Source organism: Sciurus carolinensis, chromosome 2, assembly GCF_902686445.1.
Source record: "Sciurus carolinensis chromosome 2, mSciCar1.2, whole genome shotgun sequence".
In the NCBI taxonomy this organism is placed as follows: domain Eukaryota; kingdom Metazoa; phylum Chordata; class Mammalia; order Rodentia; family Sciuridae; genus Sciurus; species Sciurus carolinensis.
In genome coordinates this window covers 125,691,269-125,704,626 of record NC_062214.1, presented here as the reverse complement: position 1 = coordinate 125,704,626, position 13,358 = coordinate 125,691,269, and the positions used below count along the sequence as shown (strand labels likewise).

At 50.8% G+C, this 13,358-nt stretch overlaps 1 protein-coding gene across 1 annotated transcript; it reads left to right on the top strand.

The window, feature by feature from the left end:
* Nucleotides 1–3,391: 3,391 nt before the first annotated feature.
* On the top strand, nt 3,392–13,358 carry Ajuba (ajuba LIM protein). Its single transcript, XM_047541463.1, has 8 exons — nt 3,392–4,799; nt 7,607–7,708; nt 9,286–9,353; nt 9,474–9,536; nt 10,488–10,618; nt 10,702–10,753; nt 11,425–11,493; nt 11,950–13,358. The coding sequence occupies exons 1-8, from the start codon at nt 3,764–3,766 to the stop codon at nt 12,073–12,075; spliced, it is 1,647 nt and encodes a 548-aa protein (XP_047397419.1). The 5' UTR covers nt 3,392–3,763; the 3' UTR covers nt 12,076–13,358.

The window sequence follows — 13,358 nt, the reverse complement described above, 5'->3', positions numbered from 1 at the left end:
GCTGAAAGAGTTCCCATGTCTCACTGTCAGCTTTTCTCCCACTTTATGACCAAACAGAATACACAGCATTGTAGTTATTTCTTACTCCTGTCAACCAAGCTGTACTTTGGAGAAGATGCAGGTGTGTGCACACACGTTCTTTTGAAAAGCATTGAGAAGTAAAATGGCCTCATATCCATTCAGTCAGCCTTACAACAAATATTGACTGCTTTCTAGGTATCAGGTACTATGTGCTACAGATATACTGTTGATAAGGTTAGGCGATCAGATTTTATTTTTAGTCAGGGAGTCAGGAAATTGAGTAGGCAATGAAATGAACTATAATGAGGGTGACCACGGAGGAATGCAGAGTGCAATGGCAGCATACAGCTGGGGTAGCTACCCTGCTCTTGGAGTCAGGAAAGGCTTCTCAGAGGCAGTGATGTTTAAACTCATACCTGAAAGATGTGAGGAGTTAACCAGAGGGAAGAAGCATGAAGAGTATTCCAAGCAGAGAACAGCATCTACAAAAGTCCAGAGGCAAGAGAGAATACAGACAAAGTTTACTTTTATTGCAGACTAGTTTGGGGAGGGGAAGTTAAAAAGGGGCTGGAGAGTCAGAAAGACCTTGTAAAATACCCTGAAGAATAAAGAGTACAGTGGTGCACTCCTGTAATCCCCAACTACTCAGGAGGCTGAGGGAAGAGGATCACAAGTTTGAGGTCAGCCTGGCAACTTGGGGAGACCCTGTCTCAAAAAAATAACAAGGGTTGGGAATATAGCTCAGTGGTAGAGCACCACTGTGTTCAATCCCTAGTAAAACACATGCATGCATATGTGTGCAAAGGAGAAGAAAATAAGGAAAATAAAAGAATATAGATATTAGTTCAAGGACAGTGAGGAATCACTGAAAAGATTTTAAGCAGAAAAATGAGATGACTAGTTTTTGTATTGCAAGAATCACTTGACCTCAGGGTATAAGATGGATTGGAGGAAGAGACTTGTCTGGGCACTCTTGCTTTGGTTTAAGAGAGATAAGATGGTATGTTGACACTATATAGTAGTGATGAGTTAAGAACAGACTTGAAAGACATTTAGGAAATAGATCTGACAGGACTGGATTTCTAGAATTTGAGGTTAAGGGAAGGGGATATAGGGTTGATACTCAGGTCTCTGGCTTAAGCAACTAAATGGCCAATGGTGCTGGAGGAGAAAGTTGCAGAAGGCAGGAAAGATGAACTCAGTTTAGGGTGCTGGGTACCTCTGAGACAACCAAGTGGAGAAGATAGTAGTCGTTTGAGTTTTAAAGTCTAAGAAAGTCTGGCTAGAGATGCAGATTTGCAATTAAGGTCTTGGGGATGAAGAGGCCTCTAGAGCTTCCAGCTCTAGTTCAGACTGTGGAATGACTACCCTGAGGTCATGAGCACTATTAGAGCATGTCCTATCAGGTACCCTACTTCCCCTTCACTCTTCTCTGCTTTCTGTTGTCCCCTGAAAAGGCAAGCTGTTCATTTTAACTGTGCCCATTGTTGCTACCATCAGTTCCTAGGTGGGCCTTTTCAGTCGCTTCCCCAGAGAACTTTTCAAGAGATTTACTCTCTCACCTGTACTCCAAAGGATCAGATGTAAGTAACCTGGAAGGAAAAATCTGGGTTCTCCTTCCCCATGTAGAGTCATAAAAGGAGGAGGGGGAGCCTTATGGTTAATTCTGAAGATGTTCTCACAACAGGTTCCAGATGCAATCTGATAGCTCCCTCTGTTACCAGTGCTTTCAATTCTCCCAGCTTCCAGTCTGACAGTGAAATCTCCTCAGGATCAGAGAAAGCTGTAGCCTTGACCAGGGAAACAAGTTGATTCTCTGGAGAGATGAGGTCTGGGAGACAATGCAGCTTGGATAAAGACACCAAATAGTTTTGTGCCAAATGAATTTCCCAAAGACATTAACCTTTTCTTCCCCATTCCCCAAGGGTACACTAAAATTATAAAAGGTGTTCAAAATGTTGAGGTGAAATAATATGCATAATTTGTTTGCATGTAATTTTCATACTCATTTACTATCTAAATACAAAGGAGTAATTTGCCTTCTCCATTCTACTCCGTCCACCCCATGCCTCTGATGGGCTAATCTGGTCACACTCATTTGACTGTTTAGCTGTAGCCAGGGTTTCTTGTTTTTCTTTCCTCCTCCTCCTCCTTCTCTTCTTCTTCTCCTTCTTCTTCTTCTTCTTTTTTTTTTCCTTTGCTGTGAATCCAACCCAGGACCTAGCATATGCTAGGCAGGCATTGTACACCCCCAGCTCTCCTCTTCCTTATTTTTGATTCTTCCACTTTGGCCAGTATCAGCCTCTTTTCCTTTTGTACCCTGATTCCTTTCACTGCTATTTCCTCTAAATGGCATTTATCTTCCCCTCGTTAATACTTACTCTTTGTCATCAACATCCTGTGACAACCAAAACTAAAGGGGAAAGTTGGCAGGGGGCGGGGGTGGAGATGGGGGGTATGTTTGCTAGTCCTAAAACCAGGCCTTGGATCCCCCTAATCACCTGAAATATTTGCTAAAAATTTCATTTCCCAACACCAGGGGGTACTGTCTATCTCTCCATCTCTCCTACCCTTAAGGTTAGTTCCAAACTTTTTCCTCACTGCTTTAATCTTCCTTCCTTCATAAAGTGGGGATCAGTTCCAAACCTTTTCCTTACTCCTTTTCACCACTTCTGTAAACGTATAAATCTTCCACTCTCGATCTCCACCACCACAGAACTGTGGGTCCAGAAAGTTGTCTTTTATTGCAGTTTATCTGTCTCTTAAGCTCTCAGGATCAACCTGTCCTTTCCTTTGTCTACCCATCCCTTGGTCTCTGAATCTCCCAGAATCCCCTTGGCTCTCCCTTTCACTACCTGTTCCACCTATCCTTTTGGGATACCTTGCCTTTCAGAGCTCTTTACCGACAAGTCTCTAAACCTCTTTATGTATTTACTTTTTTTCTTTCTCCCTGTCTTCAACTTTTGGGCTCTTCTCTATCTTACCACTTCTGTACCACTCTCTTTCCAAGTCTCCCGCAGTCACCACACTAGGAACAAAGTCACGGTGTTTGCTCACAACATGCCTCGGCGGTCGCCCCTTGTAGGTGTCTAACATTCCACGGTGCCCCTCCGCGCATTCCAACTGCAAACAAAGAGTTCCCATGCTCCCTTCCCCTACATTTTTCTCGTTTCACTACTAAAGTGTTGTGGTCACAGCTTCCCAAACTGCCCCAAGCCCTGCTCTCGAGGACTGTTGGATCTCCACCTCTAGGGCACCTAGCCCTGGCGCCCCACCCGCCGCCTCGCTACGCACCAGAGATCCTTGCGCAGACACCCCCATTGCTCCTGTACACACTGCGCTCCGCCCTTCCAGGAAAGTAGATCCGGCCAAGCAGACAAAAGTTTGGGAGAGAAGTTCGGTTTGTGCCGAGTGTGAGAGCTAGGGGGGCGGGGGCCCAGGACTGTCTGGCTGTGAGGCGAGTGGACGCGTGAACTCGTAGACCTGCGGACTGGACAGCCGTGGCTGCAGACCCTTCTAGCCCCGCTTAACCCCAGATGCGCGGGAGGGCGCAGCCCCTCCCTATGGGGGATGCTCTGGGATTCCCAGCGCCGGACACCCGAGCCGTCCGCTAAGCCCTAGTGCCTATCCTGTCCTGTGCCCCTGGGAAACCGGAGTCCGGCCCGCAGGGAAAGAGAAGCGGCCGCCGAGACCCTGCAGGGTGCCAGGCGGAGAAGGGGCTGGAGGCCCCAGGCTCTAGGGCATGGAGCGGTTAGGGGAGAAAGCCAGTCGCCTGCTAGAGAAGTTAAGACTCTCGGACTCCGGCAGCGCCAAGTTCGGCCGCAGAAAGGGTGAAACTAGCCGGTCTGGGTCTGATGGGACCCCCGGGCCGGGCAAGGGGCGCCTGAGTGGGTTGGGGGGACCTAGGAAATCAGGGCCCCGAGGAGCTACTGGGGGACCCGGAGATGAAACACTGGAGCCAGCCCGGGAGCAAGGCCCCCAGGACGCTGAGCGGAACCCGCGCGGCTCCTTTGAGGCTCAGCGCTACGAAGGTTCTTTTCCCGGGGGTCCGCCGCCTACCCGGGCCTTGCCTCTACCTCAATCGTTACCCCCAGATTTCCGGCTGGAGACCACGGCTCCGGCCCTGAGTCCCCGCTCCAGTTTCGCCAGTAGCTCAGCCAGCGACGCGAGTAAGCCGTCCAGCCCCCGCGGCAGCCTGCTGCTGGACGGGGCGGGGGCTGGAGGAGCCGGAGGTAGCCGGCCCTGCAGTAATCGTACCAGTGGCATCAGTATGGGCTACGACCAACGCCACGGGAGCCCTCTACCTGCAGGGCCATGCCTGTTTGGCCCACCCCTGAGCGGGGCTCTGGTAGGCTATTCCTCCGGAGGGGTCCCGTCTGCCTACCCGGAGCTCCATGCCGCCCTGGACCGACTGTGCGGGGCCGGCCCGCGGGGGTTCGGCTGCCAGGAAAGCCGCCACTCATATCCCCCGGCTCTGGGCAGCCCTGGAGCTTTAGCGGGGGCCGGAGTGGGAGCGGCGGGGCCTTTGGAGAGACGTGGGACTCAACCCGGACGACACTCGGTGACTGGCTACGGGGACTGCGCCGCGGGCGCCCGATACCAGGATGAGCTAACAGCGTTGCTGCGCCTGACGGTAGGCACCGGTGGGCGAGAAGCCGGCGGCCGCGGGGAACCCTCGGGGATGGAACCATCGGGTCTCGAGGAGACGCAGGGTCCGTTCGCTCCGGAGGCTGCCCGGGCCCGGATGCGGGAGCCAGACGCCAGAGAGGACTACTTCGGTGAGTGAGAGAGAAGTGACTAGGGGCCGAGAGGGACCCGTCACAGCTTTTGGCTCTCCAGTGCCCCGACGGCCCAAATTGCCGGTGTCCGGGGGTCCGAGGCGGAGACGCTGGACTAGGAAAAAAAAAAAGGGGCTTACAGGCTTGGATGGGGGCGGACCCCAGAGTGCTTTCCCCTTCCTACTGGGTTGCAAGTGGACCAGGCTTCTCATTCCTGTTAAATTCAAACCCCCTGATTATCCCGTGAGTCCCAGTTTCTCAGGCATTAGAGAACCTTAGTTTTTCGCAGTAGGAGGCCTGGTAAGGAGGGGAACCTAGTGGGGCAGTGAGAGCATCCCCCCAACCCCCCGACTTCCCCTTTCGTGGCGGTGCCCCTACAGGCTTCGGCGTGCCGCGCCCCCACCCCGGCCCAAGCTCCGCCCGCAGGAATTCGGGGAATGCACGGGTGGGGGGGCGGGGGGGGCGGGGCGGGCGGGCAGCGTGCGTGCCGACTCCTGCCCGGGCGCTCCAGGTGCCCGCGGGCGGGGCCCACCGCAGCCGAGGGGCGGGGTGCGCTGGTGAGCCGAGGATGCTGGCTGAGGGTGTGTGGGGGGGTACTTCCTAGCACATGCGGAACCTTGGCCGCTGTCTGGGAAATGGAGCCGGGGAGGAAGGATGGAGCACCCTGGAACGGAAAACAGGGACCCAGGTGCAGCTCATCCCCGGTACTACTGGCGAGGTGCTTATGGTTTGAAGCAGAGATCGGGTGGTACCAGCCTGTTTTCTTCATCCTCTGGAAGTGAGGGCCAAAGTCGTGATCACCAGGAAACTATCACCCTGGATGGATATCGACCCTTGTGTGACTGCCAAAAATAATGTGGCCTCGAGTTCAGGACTTAACCTGCTCAGAATTCAGGCTGAAAGTAGACCCTTTCTGTTACTGTTAAGGAACCTGGTGGTGACCTCCCTTCCCCACAATACTTGTTCAAGAAGTATTGATTGATTACATGTTTAAGCTAGAAGGTAAAGTGGAATTTTAGACAGTCTTTTAATCTAATTCACAGACACAACTTCACTATATAAAGTAATGCTAATCTGATTGTGAAGAGGAGGTCTCAACCCCCAGAACTGTACACCTCTTTAGTTTTTCAAGCATCTCCTCCCCTGCTTTCTCACTGCCCATGTCCCTGCCCTCCATCCCAAGCTGTAGAAGTCAACGTCTAGAAATGTGAATAGGGAGAGGAACTGCTGCCAAGGAGAGATATTTGGGGAAGAAGTTCGAAGGTAGCAGAGCTGCAGGCAGGAAGGGCCTGCATAGTTCAACCCCTAGCCCATTCTTTTCTCCCACCCTGTGAGAGGAAGTCCTAAAGTAGATGATGCTAAGTCACTTTGATCAAGGGAGACTGAGTGACAGGGCCCATTTAGCAGTTTCCTTTTGAGACCTAAGAGGTAGCTGGGAAATAAGTCTCTTTGGCTAAACCATCACAGCCAAAGGAAGTAAAGAAACTCAGAGAAAGTGCAATAAAATGGCAGGATGATTCTTGGTGTGGATATGTTGGGTGAGAGGAGGTGAGGTAGACATGCCTGAGCAGTTTCCTTCTGTCTTTCCATAATATCCGAAGCTTGCCAAAAGAATGGCTCTGACAAGACCCCTGGCATAGTAATATTGGGCAGATCTCCCCTTCCATGAGGAGGCCACATTTTGAATTTGGAAGTGGGGGATTCTTATCCCTACATGTCAGGTTGCCTCCCCTGACAGAGCCCCCTACTTGCTCCAATCCTAGTGTGACTGTACCCTCTTACTACAGCCCCTAGTAGGGGCCCTCTTCCTTGGCTTCAGCCTTGCCCAGCTGCCAGAGGGTGGGAGCAGGACAGGCCTGGGCTCATCAGTTGCTGCAGCTGCTGCACAGGCTCCCAAGCCCCTGGGCAAAGACTGGGATGGGCCCCAACAGGCAGGGAGTGTGGCAGTATGCCCAGGGAGAAAGGTGGGGCGGGCCCGTTGGGATCTGCTCCCCAAAGACAGGCCCTAGCCCTCACTCATGAGCCTGGAATTGGGGAGTGGAGGGAAGAAAGAACACACCCAGGAAAGGCAGGTGCCAGACCAGGTGCGTGTATCTTAGTGGGGGATGTTGGGGAACTGCAGCTCAACTCTGTATTTCTTACATGATAGATGGCAGGGAGACACTGGGGATTCTGCCACATTTCCCCTTCCTCTGCAAGCCTGGTCTCTAGAACACAACCTGCATTCTCAGCAGCCACCTCCCCACAGGAGTTATGCTCACAGGGCCTCTGCTTAGCCAGGTCCTTCTCTCCATTCTTGAAAGTGTGCATCAAAGAGAAAGCATTCCATACCTCAATAGCAGCTTGTTTTACAGATGGGAAACTGAAATCACAGAGAGGGCTTATCGGCCTGACCTCTTTTCTGTAGGAAGTTTTTTTGTTTTTTTTTCTCATATCTGCTCCTGGGCCCCTGTATATGAGCATCTCTGACCATTTGTCCCAGACTTGCCTGTTTAGTGTTTTCTGCTCAACAGAAACTAAACATCTGAAAGCCAAGGACCTTATCTTTGACTTTCTCCAGTATTGGGTACTGTGCTGGGCACAAAATAGATGCTCAGAAAATCGAACAAGAATGGAACTACCCCTCCAAGACCTTGCTACATCCCATTTCTTGCTATTCTCTCTTCTCAGGAGGGAGCCCAATAAAGGGAGGCTGTGTCCTCTGACACATCAGGAAAGAGCAATCAGGAAAGATTGGGGATCCCTAGATTTGAGCTGGGTGATGAGGGTGGGGGGTATGACACTGACAACCTCTTCTCTCCCTTCAGGCACCTGTATCAAGTGCAACAAAGGCATCTATGGGCAGAGCAATGCCTGCCAGGCCCTGGACAGCCTCTATCACACTCAGTGCTTTGTCTGCTGCTCCTGTGGTGAGTGTGACCGTCACTCAAGCACTTCCCCTACCCCCACCCCACATCCATGCTTACAAGTGCTGGGGGGAACCAGGGAAGAGTTTGTGCCTCTTCATTTGCTCCAAGACCTGCTTTCAGGTCCCCATCAAGTATCTCAAGACCCACAACTGTTCCACCTTCTCTTTTGTTTACCCCCTCAGCTCTACCTGGCTTTCTTTCCCCCATGCTGGGTCTGCTTTCTGGAGTCCATCCTCCTTGTTCCTGTTCAGCCTCCTTCCTCTCCGATCCTCCCTCTTTCTTGTGCCTCCCTGCTTGCCCAGCCTGGACTCCCGCCCAGACCTCCAAGCCTCTCCTTGGTGGGGTTTGGTCTTGGACTGCCGAGTTGCCTGGGGCGACAGTGAAAGACTGGAATGTGGGAAGGGTGGGGTGTGGGCTGGGGGAGTGGGGAGCTGTGGGGGGCGGAGAGGGGGGTTTTCTCTTGGCTGGTCAGAGTTCAGCCACCTCGCTAGAGTGCAGGCCACCAGGCCATGCCAAGCTGATGACATCACGCTCCAGGAATGCCCGCTGCTGCTGTTAGCTCAGGAGGCCCTCTGTGGGGGGGTGCTCCCAGCAGCCTTAACTCCCCCTACTCCGCCCTCCCTCACCTCTCATTACCCCTTCCCCACTGCTTACCCATTCTGATTCTTTTGCTAAACCTTTAATCTCCTATCTCTGCCTGTCTGACTCCAGCACTCAGCTTTTCTCTCATTCCCCCAGCTTCTGCCTGGTTCTCTTTAGGCTCCTCTGTCTGCCTGTCTTTTTTATAGGGCCTCTTCTGGGTATATCTGTCTTTCCTCCTCTTTCCTCCCCTATGTCATGAGTTTCTAAGTCAGGTCTTCTAAACTACTGGACAGATGGAAGTGGTGATTTTGATGGGAAGAAGACAAAAGATGGGGAAATTAACTCTTCTCTACCAGTTCTCCCTCCTCCCTTATCCCTGACCATTAAGACACCACAGAGCAGTTCCTGGATATTGGTCAGATGGGGAATAATCCTGTCTTGTCTGGGCTGCCTTTGACTCTGAAGATTCTGGGGAATCTTCCAAGCTTGGGGAAGCAGGAAGGGGTACCAAGTTTGATCCCAACAAAGCACTTTGTTCCCACAGTAACTCCAGTATGTCCTGATTTCCATCATCTGTTCCTAAAAGGAGCTAGACAGGTCTTTGAGCACAAGATAGCTGTGCTGAGGTAAAGATACTCCTAGGTTGAAAGGCTGTGACGATGTGATTTTTTTTTTCCATGCAAATTGTACAGCACCTCGCTCAGAGCTCCTTTCCGTATTCCAGCCTGCAGTTGGCTTTGCTCTTCCAGGTGGCTCTCCATGTACTGGGCACTGGAGAGGAAAAGCATTCATTTGGGGGAGGGTGGTAGAAAACCGTTGAGGATGCAGGAGCCAGGGGAGCAGTGAGGAGAGAAGTTGGCTGGAATGAAGTCAAAGCAGGTTGGAGGGGTGTGGTGAGGAAAAGCACTAATGTGCAGGTTTAATCACAGTGTGCCCACAGTGGGCCCTGCGCCTGTGCAGTGGGATGGGTTCAAACTCCTCTGTGTTGGTTCTAGGACGAACTTTGCGTTGCAAGGCTTTCTACAGCGTCAATGGCTCTGTGTACTGTGAGGAAGATTATCTGGTGAGTGAGTTGGCCCCCCGGACTTGGAATTGGCTCTCCCACTGGAACTCCCTTCTTGGCAGCCCACCAGGGTTCCATCCATCATTCTCAGCTGGTAATATCTACTTGTCTTTTCTCTAGTTTTCAGGGTTTCAGGAGGCAGCTGAGAAGTGCTGTGTCTGTGGTCACTTGATTTTGGAGAAGGTAGGGGATGTGTCTTCAGCTGAGCCTGTGAAACTGCAGGAAGGAAACCTATCTCCAGATGAATCACACGTTCCTGTCATTCCTTCCCAGAGCAACTGTTTACAGTGCCTTCCCTCTGCCCGTGGGATGGAGTCCCATCCTAGGCTTCTGTGACCTGACCCCTCCGCTGATTCTGCAGGCACAACTAGGCCCTCCAGCCTGAGCTAGTAGTTGGACACAATACCTTTATTTTATTTATTTATTTTTACGTGGTGCTGAGGATTGAACCCAGCGCATCATGTGAGCTAGGAAAGTGCTCTGCCACTAAGCTGCAGCCCAGTATCCTGGATCTTAATCCCTAATCTTCTACTGGTTGAGTCAGTTGAAACTCAGTTTTCTTTTCTGCAAAAAGGAGGGTTTGGATCAGATCAACAAATCTCAATCCTGGCAGCCTAGCAGGTAGCATAGAAAGAATTAAAATGTGTGTGTGTGTGTGTGTGTGTGTGTGTGTGTGTGTGTATGGTGTATAATATGGGGTTCCCATACCAGAATTGTGATAGAAGATTTGAGGCAGAACCCACTCATTGGTGGTTTTGAGCCAGAGCTTGCTAAATTGCTGAGGGACTCTTTAAGTTGCTGAGGCTGGTCTAGAACTTTCTAGTCCTTCTACCTCAGGCTCCCAAGTTGCTGGGATTACCTGTGAATGCCACTGTGGCCTGGCTGCATTCGTGTTTTTGTGAAAGGTCCCTAGGTGATCCCAGTATTATAGCCAGGTTTGAACTCCAGTGACCTGGTTGGTCTTTACAACTTTTTTCAGGGCTTCTCTCTTTAAGACTCCTTGGTCCCCTCAGATTACATGTAGGCTTACAGGAATGGCTTGGACAAGGTTAGTGGGAGCAGTAGGGAACATAATGGGTAGACTGAAGAGCGGGGGTGGAAGGAGACTAATTCTTCTTCCACCCCGTGAGCCAGATCCTACAGGCAATGGGAAAGTCCTATCACCCAGGCTGCTTCCGATGCATCGTTTGCAACAAGTGCCTGGATGGTGTCCCCTTCACAGTGGACTTCTCCAACCAGGTGTACTGTGTCACTGACTACCACAAGTGAGTCCAATCCTGGGGGTGCAATGTGGAACTGGGTCTAGGGGTTCTTCAATCAGAGCTCATCACTAGATTTTCTCTTTTAGAAATTATGCCCCTAAGTGTGCAGCCTGCGGCCAACCCATCCTCCCTTCAGAGGTTAGTATGTCTGGGTTCTTCTCCAAGGTAGCCAGTGCTGCTGCCTCTGCCTCTAGGAAGGCGTGAAGATATGTGGCCTGGCTTCCCTTGGGAAGTGGTAGTGCTGAGGAATGTACTCTGGGAAGATTCCCGTGTGACTCTGCTCTTGGGGTCACCACTCTGACCCTAACATCCGGGCCTGGACTGTCCGATAGCCTTGCGGGGCTCAGACTCTATATCTTCCGTCCCAGTCCAGAGGAGGGCATTCAGTGAGGTTGAGGTCACTGGGTCCCGAAGTAGGGATTGGAAAAAGGTGAAAGAATCTTCAAGGCTGGTAGCATGATTTAAACTATTTGTAGGTGTGTCAAGGGAGGGAAGCCAAAGTCCATTGAGGACTCAGACCCTATTGGTCCTCCTTGTCTTCATTCTGACCTACTTTCTTTATATCCTGTGCCCTTTCCCCTTGTCCACATAGGAGCATGCCCTCCTGGGGGAAGCAACAAGGAAGGGTCGGGGGAAAGTTCCCCTAGTATTTGCAAAAGCATCTTGAAGTTACCTATGATTATTTGATTGTAGAGTCTCTGGGGACAGTGGTTCAATCTTTCTGTAGGTGCAGGTGGAGTCCTGTGCAGAGGGAGGGAAGTTGGGGGCACCCTACTGCTCTCAATTTCATGGAAATTTGCATTTTTCAGGGCTGTGAGGACATTGTGAGGGTGATATCCATGGACCGTGATTATCACTTTGAGTGCTACCACTGTGAGGTGAGTGTTGGGGTCCAGGGCAGAGAAGTGAAATTGGAAAGGAGGGGAGGAGTTAAGTGCTAGAACAGGTATGCTTCTTTGGGAGAGAACCAGGAAGGTACCCTGACCTATCTTTAGTCTTTTGCTTATCCTTCAGTTACTCTCTGTGGTACTAGTACTTAGGTCTTTCTGAATCTGGCTTCCCTAGATTCAAGACTCTTAAGACTAGGGAACTCCTGCTAACTGCTGGAAATGGGGGCTTGTCTCATTATTTCTACAGCAACAGTGACACCTGGTGTCCAGATGAGGTATTTCTTAGAGTTTTCTTCCATCCTTCCCACCTGCAAACCCCACCACCCCCAACCCCATCCCTTACTTCCAATCATTAGGAGTCTAGTGTTGAGCAGGGCAGACTCCCTAGATGTCCTCAGTGTCCAGAGTGCTTGGCTGAGGTGAATTAGGTGCTTTCTTCCCCAGGACTGCCGGATGCAACTGAGTGACGAGGAAGGCTGCTGCTGTTTCCCTCTGGATGGGCACCTGCTCTGCCATGGCTGTCACATGCAGCGACTCAATGCCCGACAGCCCCCTACCAACTATGTCTGAGCTGCAGTTACCACTGCTGCCATCACCACCATTGATAAATTCCTCTGGCCAGTGGGGTCCCTCCGAGGCTGAGGCAAGGATACACTGCATTCCTGGCAGAATAGTCCTCTGGGGAGGGCCTCAAGGACCAGAGACCCAAAGATCACAACATTCCAAATGGACTGTGGAGTAAGAACATACTGATTGCCAGGGTGGGGTTGACTGGTCTTCCCTGTGTGCATCCTGATCTGTATCATATGCTCAGGCGGTCCATGTTCTCTGAATGTCTGATTATGATGTGTATCTCCAGTATATGTTTGTGCATAAATCAAGCATTGTTCTGGTTCTGGATTATCGGAGGAGAGGACATCATGGGAACTCCACTTTTTTGTGACCCACACATGGTGTCAGACATAGGGTCGCAGTCTAAATCTGTATCTGGATGAAGAGGTACAAACCCTGGACTTTATAAATGAGTTATTTCTTGGCCTTTTTCTTTCTAAGAACCAGGAAAGCTCCTCCTCCCTCTACTGGGAATGGGAACTAGCTCCTGGTGGGCCTGCTGCCGGTATTGCCTGTTTCTCAGGGACTCATGTGGGCCTGTCCTTGGTTGCTCTTCTGCTTAGCTGGGGAGGTAATGAGCAGGTCTCTCTGTGTGTGTAGCTTGCTGGGTGGGATGTCTAGGAAGCTTCAGGCTGGTCCCTCTCTCTACACACTCCCAGGTTTAGGTGCACTGAGCCCTACAGCCCAGTATATGAACACATGGGTGCGTTCATACATGTGTGTGTGTTTGTGCACACACACTCACTGTTATTCCCTTCTTCTCAGGTCATTCTTATACTTGGTTCTCTAGCAGTAACTCCAGACCTGCCACCTCTCAGAGGGATCTCAAATTACATCCACTACAACCCCAAAACTCAGGTTGGGGGGAGCTGGAGGGAGCAAAACACATTGATTCTAGTCATTTTGGCTGAAACTTGAATTCACCTAAAGCTAGAGCTCTTAAAAATTATTTGCTTAAAGTTCAGTTCATTTAATGACCAATTTGCCAAAAGCTCAGTTCCCTTTTGGGTGTTTGTATATCCTTTTAGATGTTCTATTCTTTTTGTCATGCTTTGGGTATTTCAAGGACTTACATCTGTTCATCCAAGAGTAATTCCTGAATTATCAGCAACATAAACTTATCAAATTTGCAGCACTTTGTAAATGAGATTTCTTGGATGTCTTTTGCTGTCTTATCTACATTTCAAACACTTTTTAAAAAAAAGTTTAAAGTTTCTAGCAATAAATGCAATTGACACAGA

Bases quoted from the DNA above. Each gene is read 5' to 3' on its own strand.
- Ajuba (XM_047541463.1), top strand. From the start codon at position 3,764: ATGGAGCGGTTAGGGGAGAAAGCCAGTCGCCTGCTAGAGAAGTTAAGA. The intron at 10,754-11,424 runs GTTAGTATGTCT...TGCATTTTTCAG, and splicing joins AACCCATCCTCCCTTCAGAG to GGCTGTGAGGACATTGTGAG. The intron at 11,494-11,949 runs GTGAGTGTTGGG...TTTCTTCCCCAG, and splicing joins TTGAGTGCTACCACTGTGAG to GACTGCCGGATGCAACTGAG.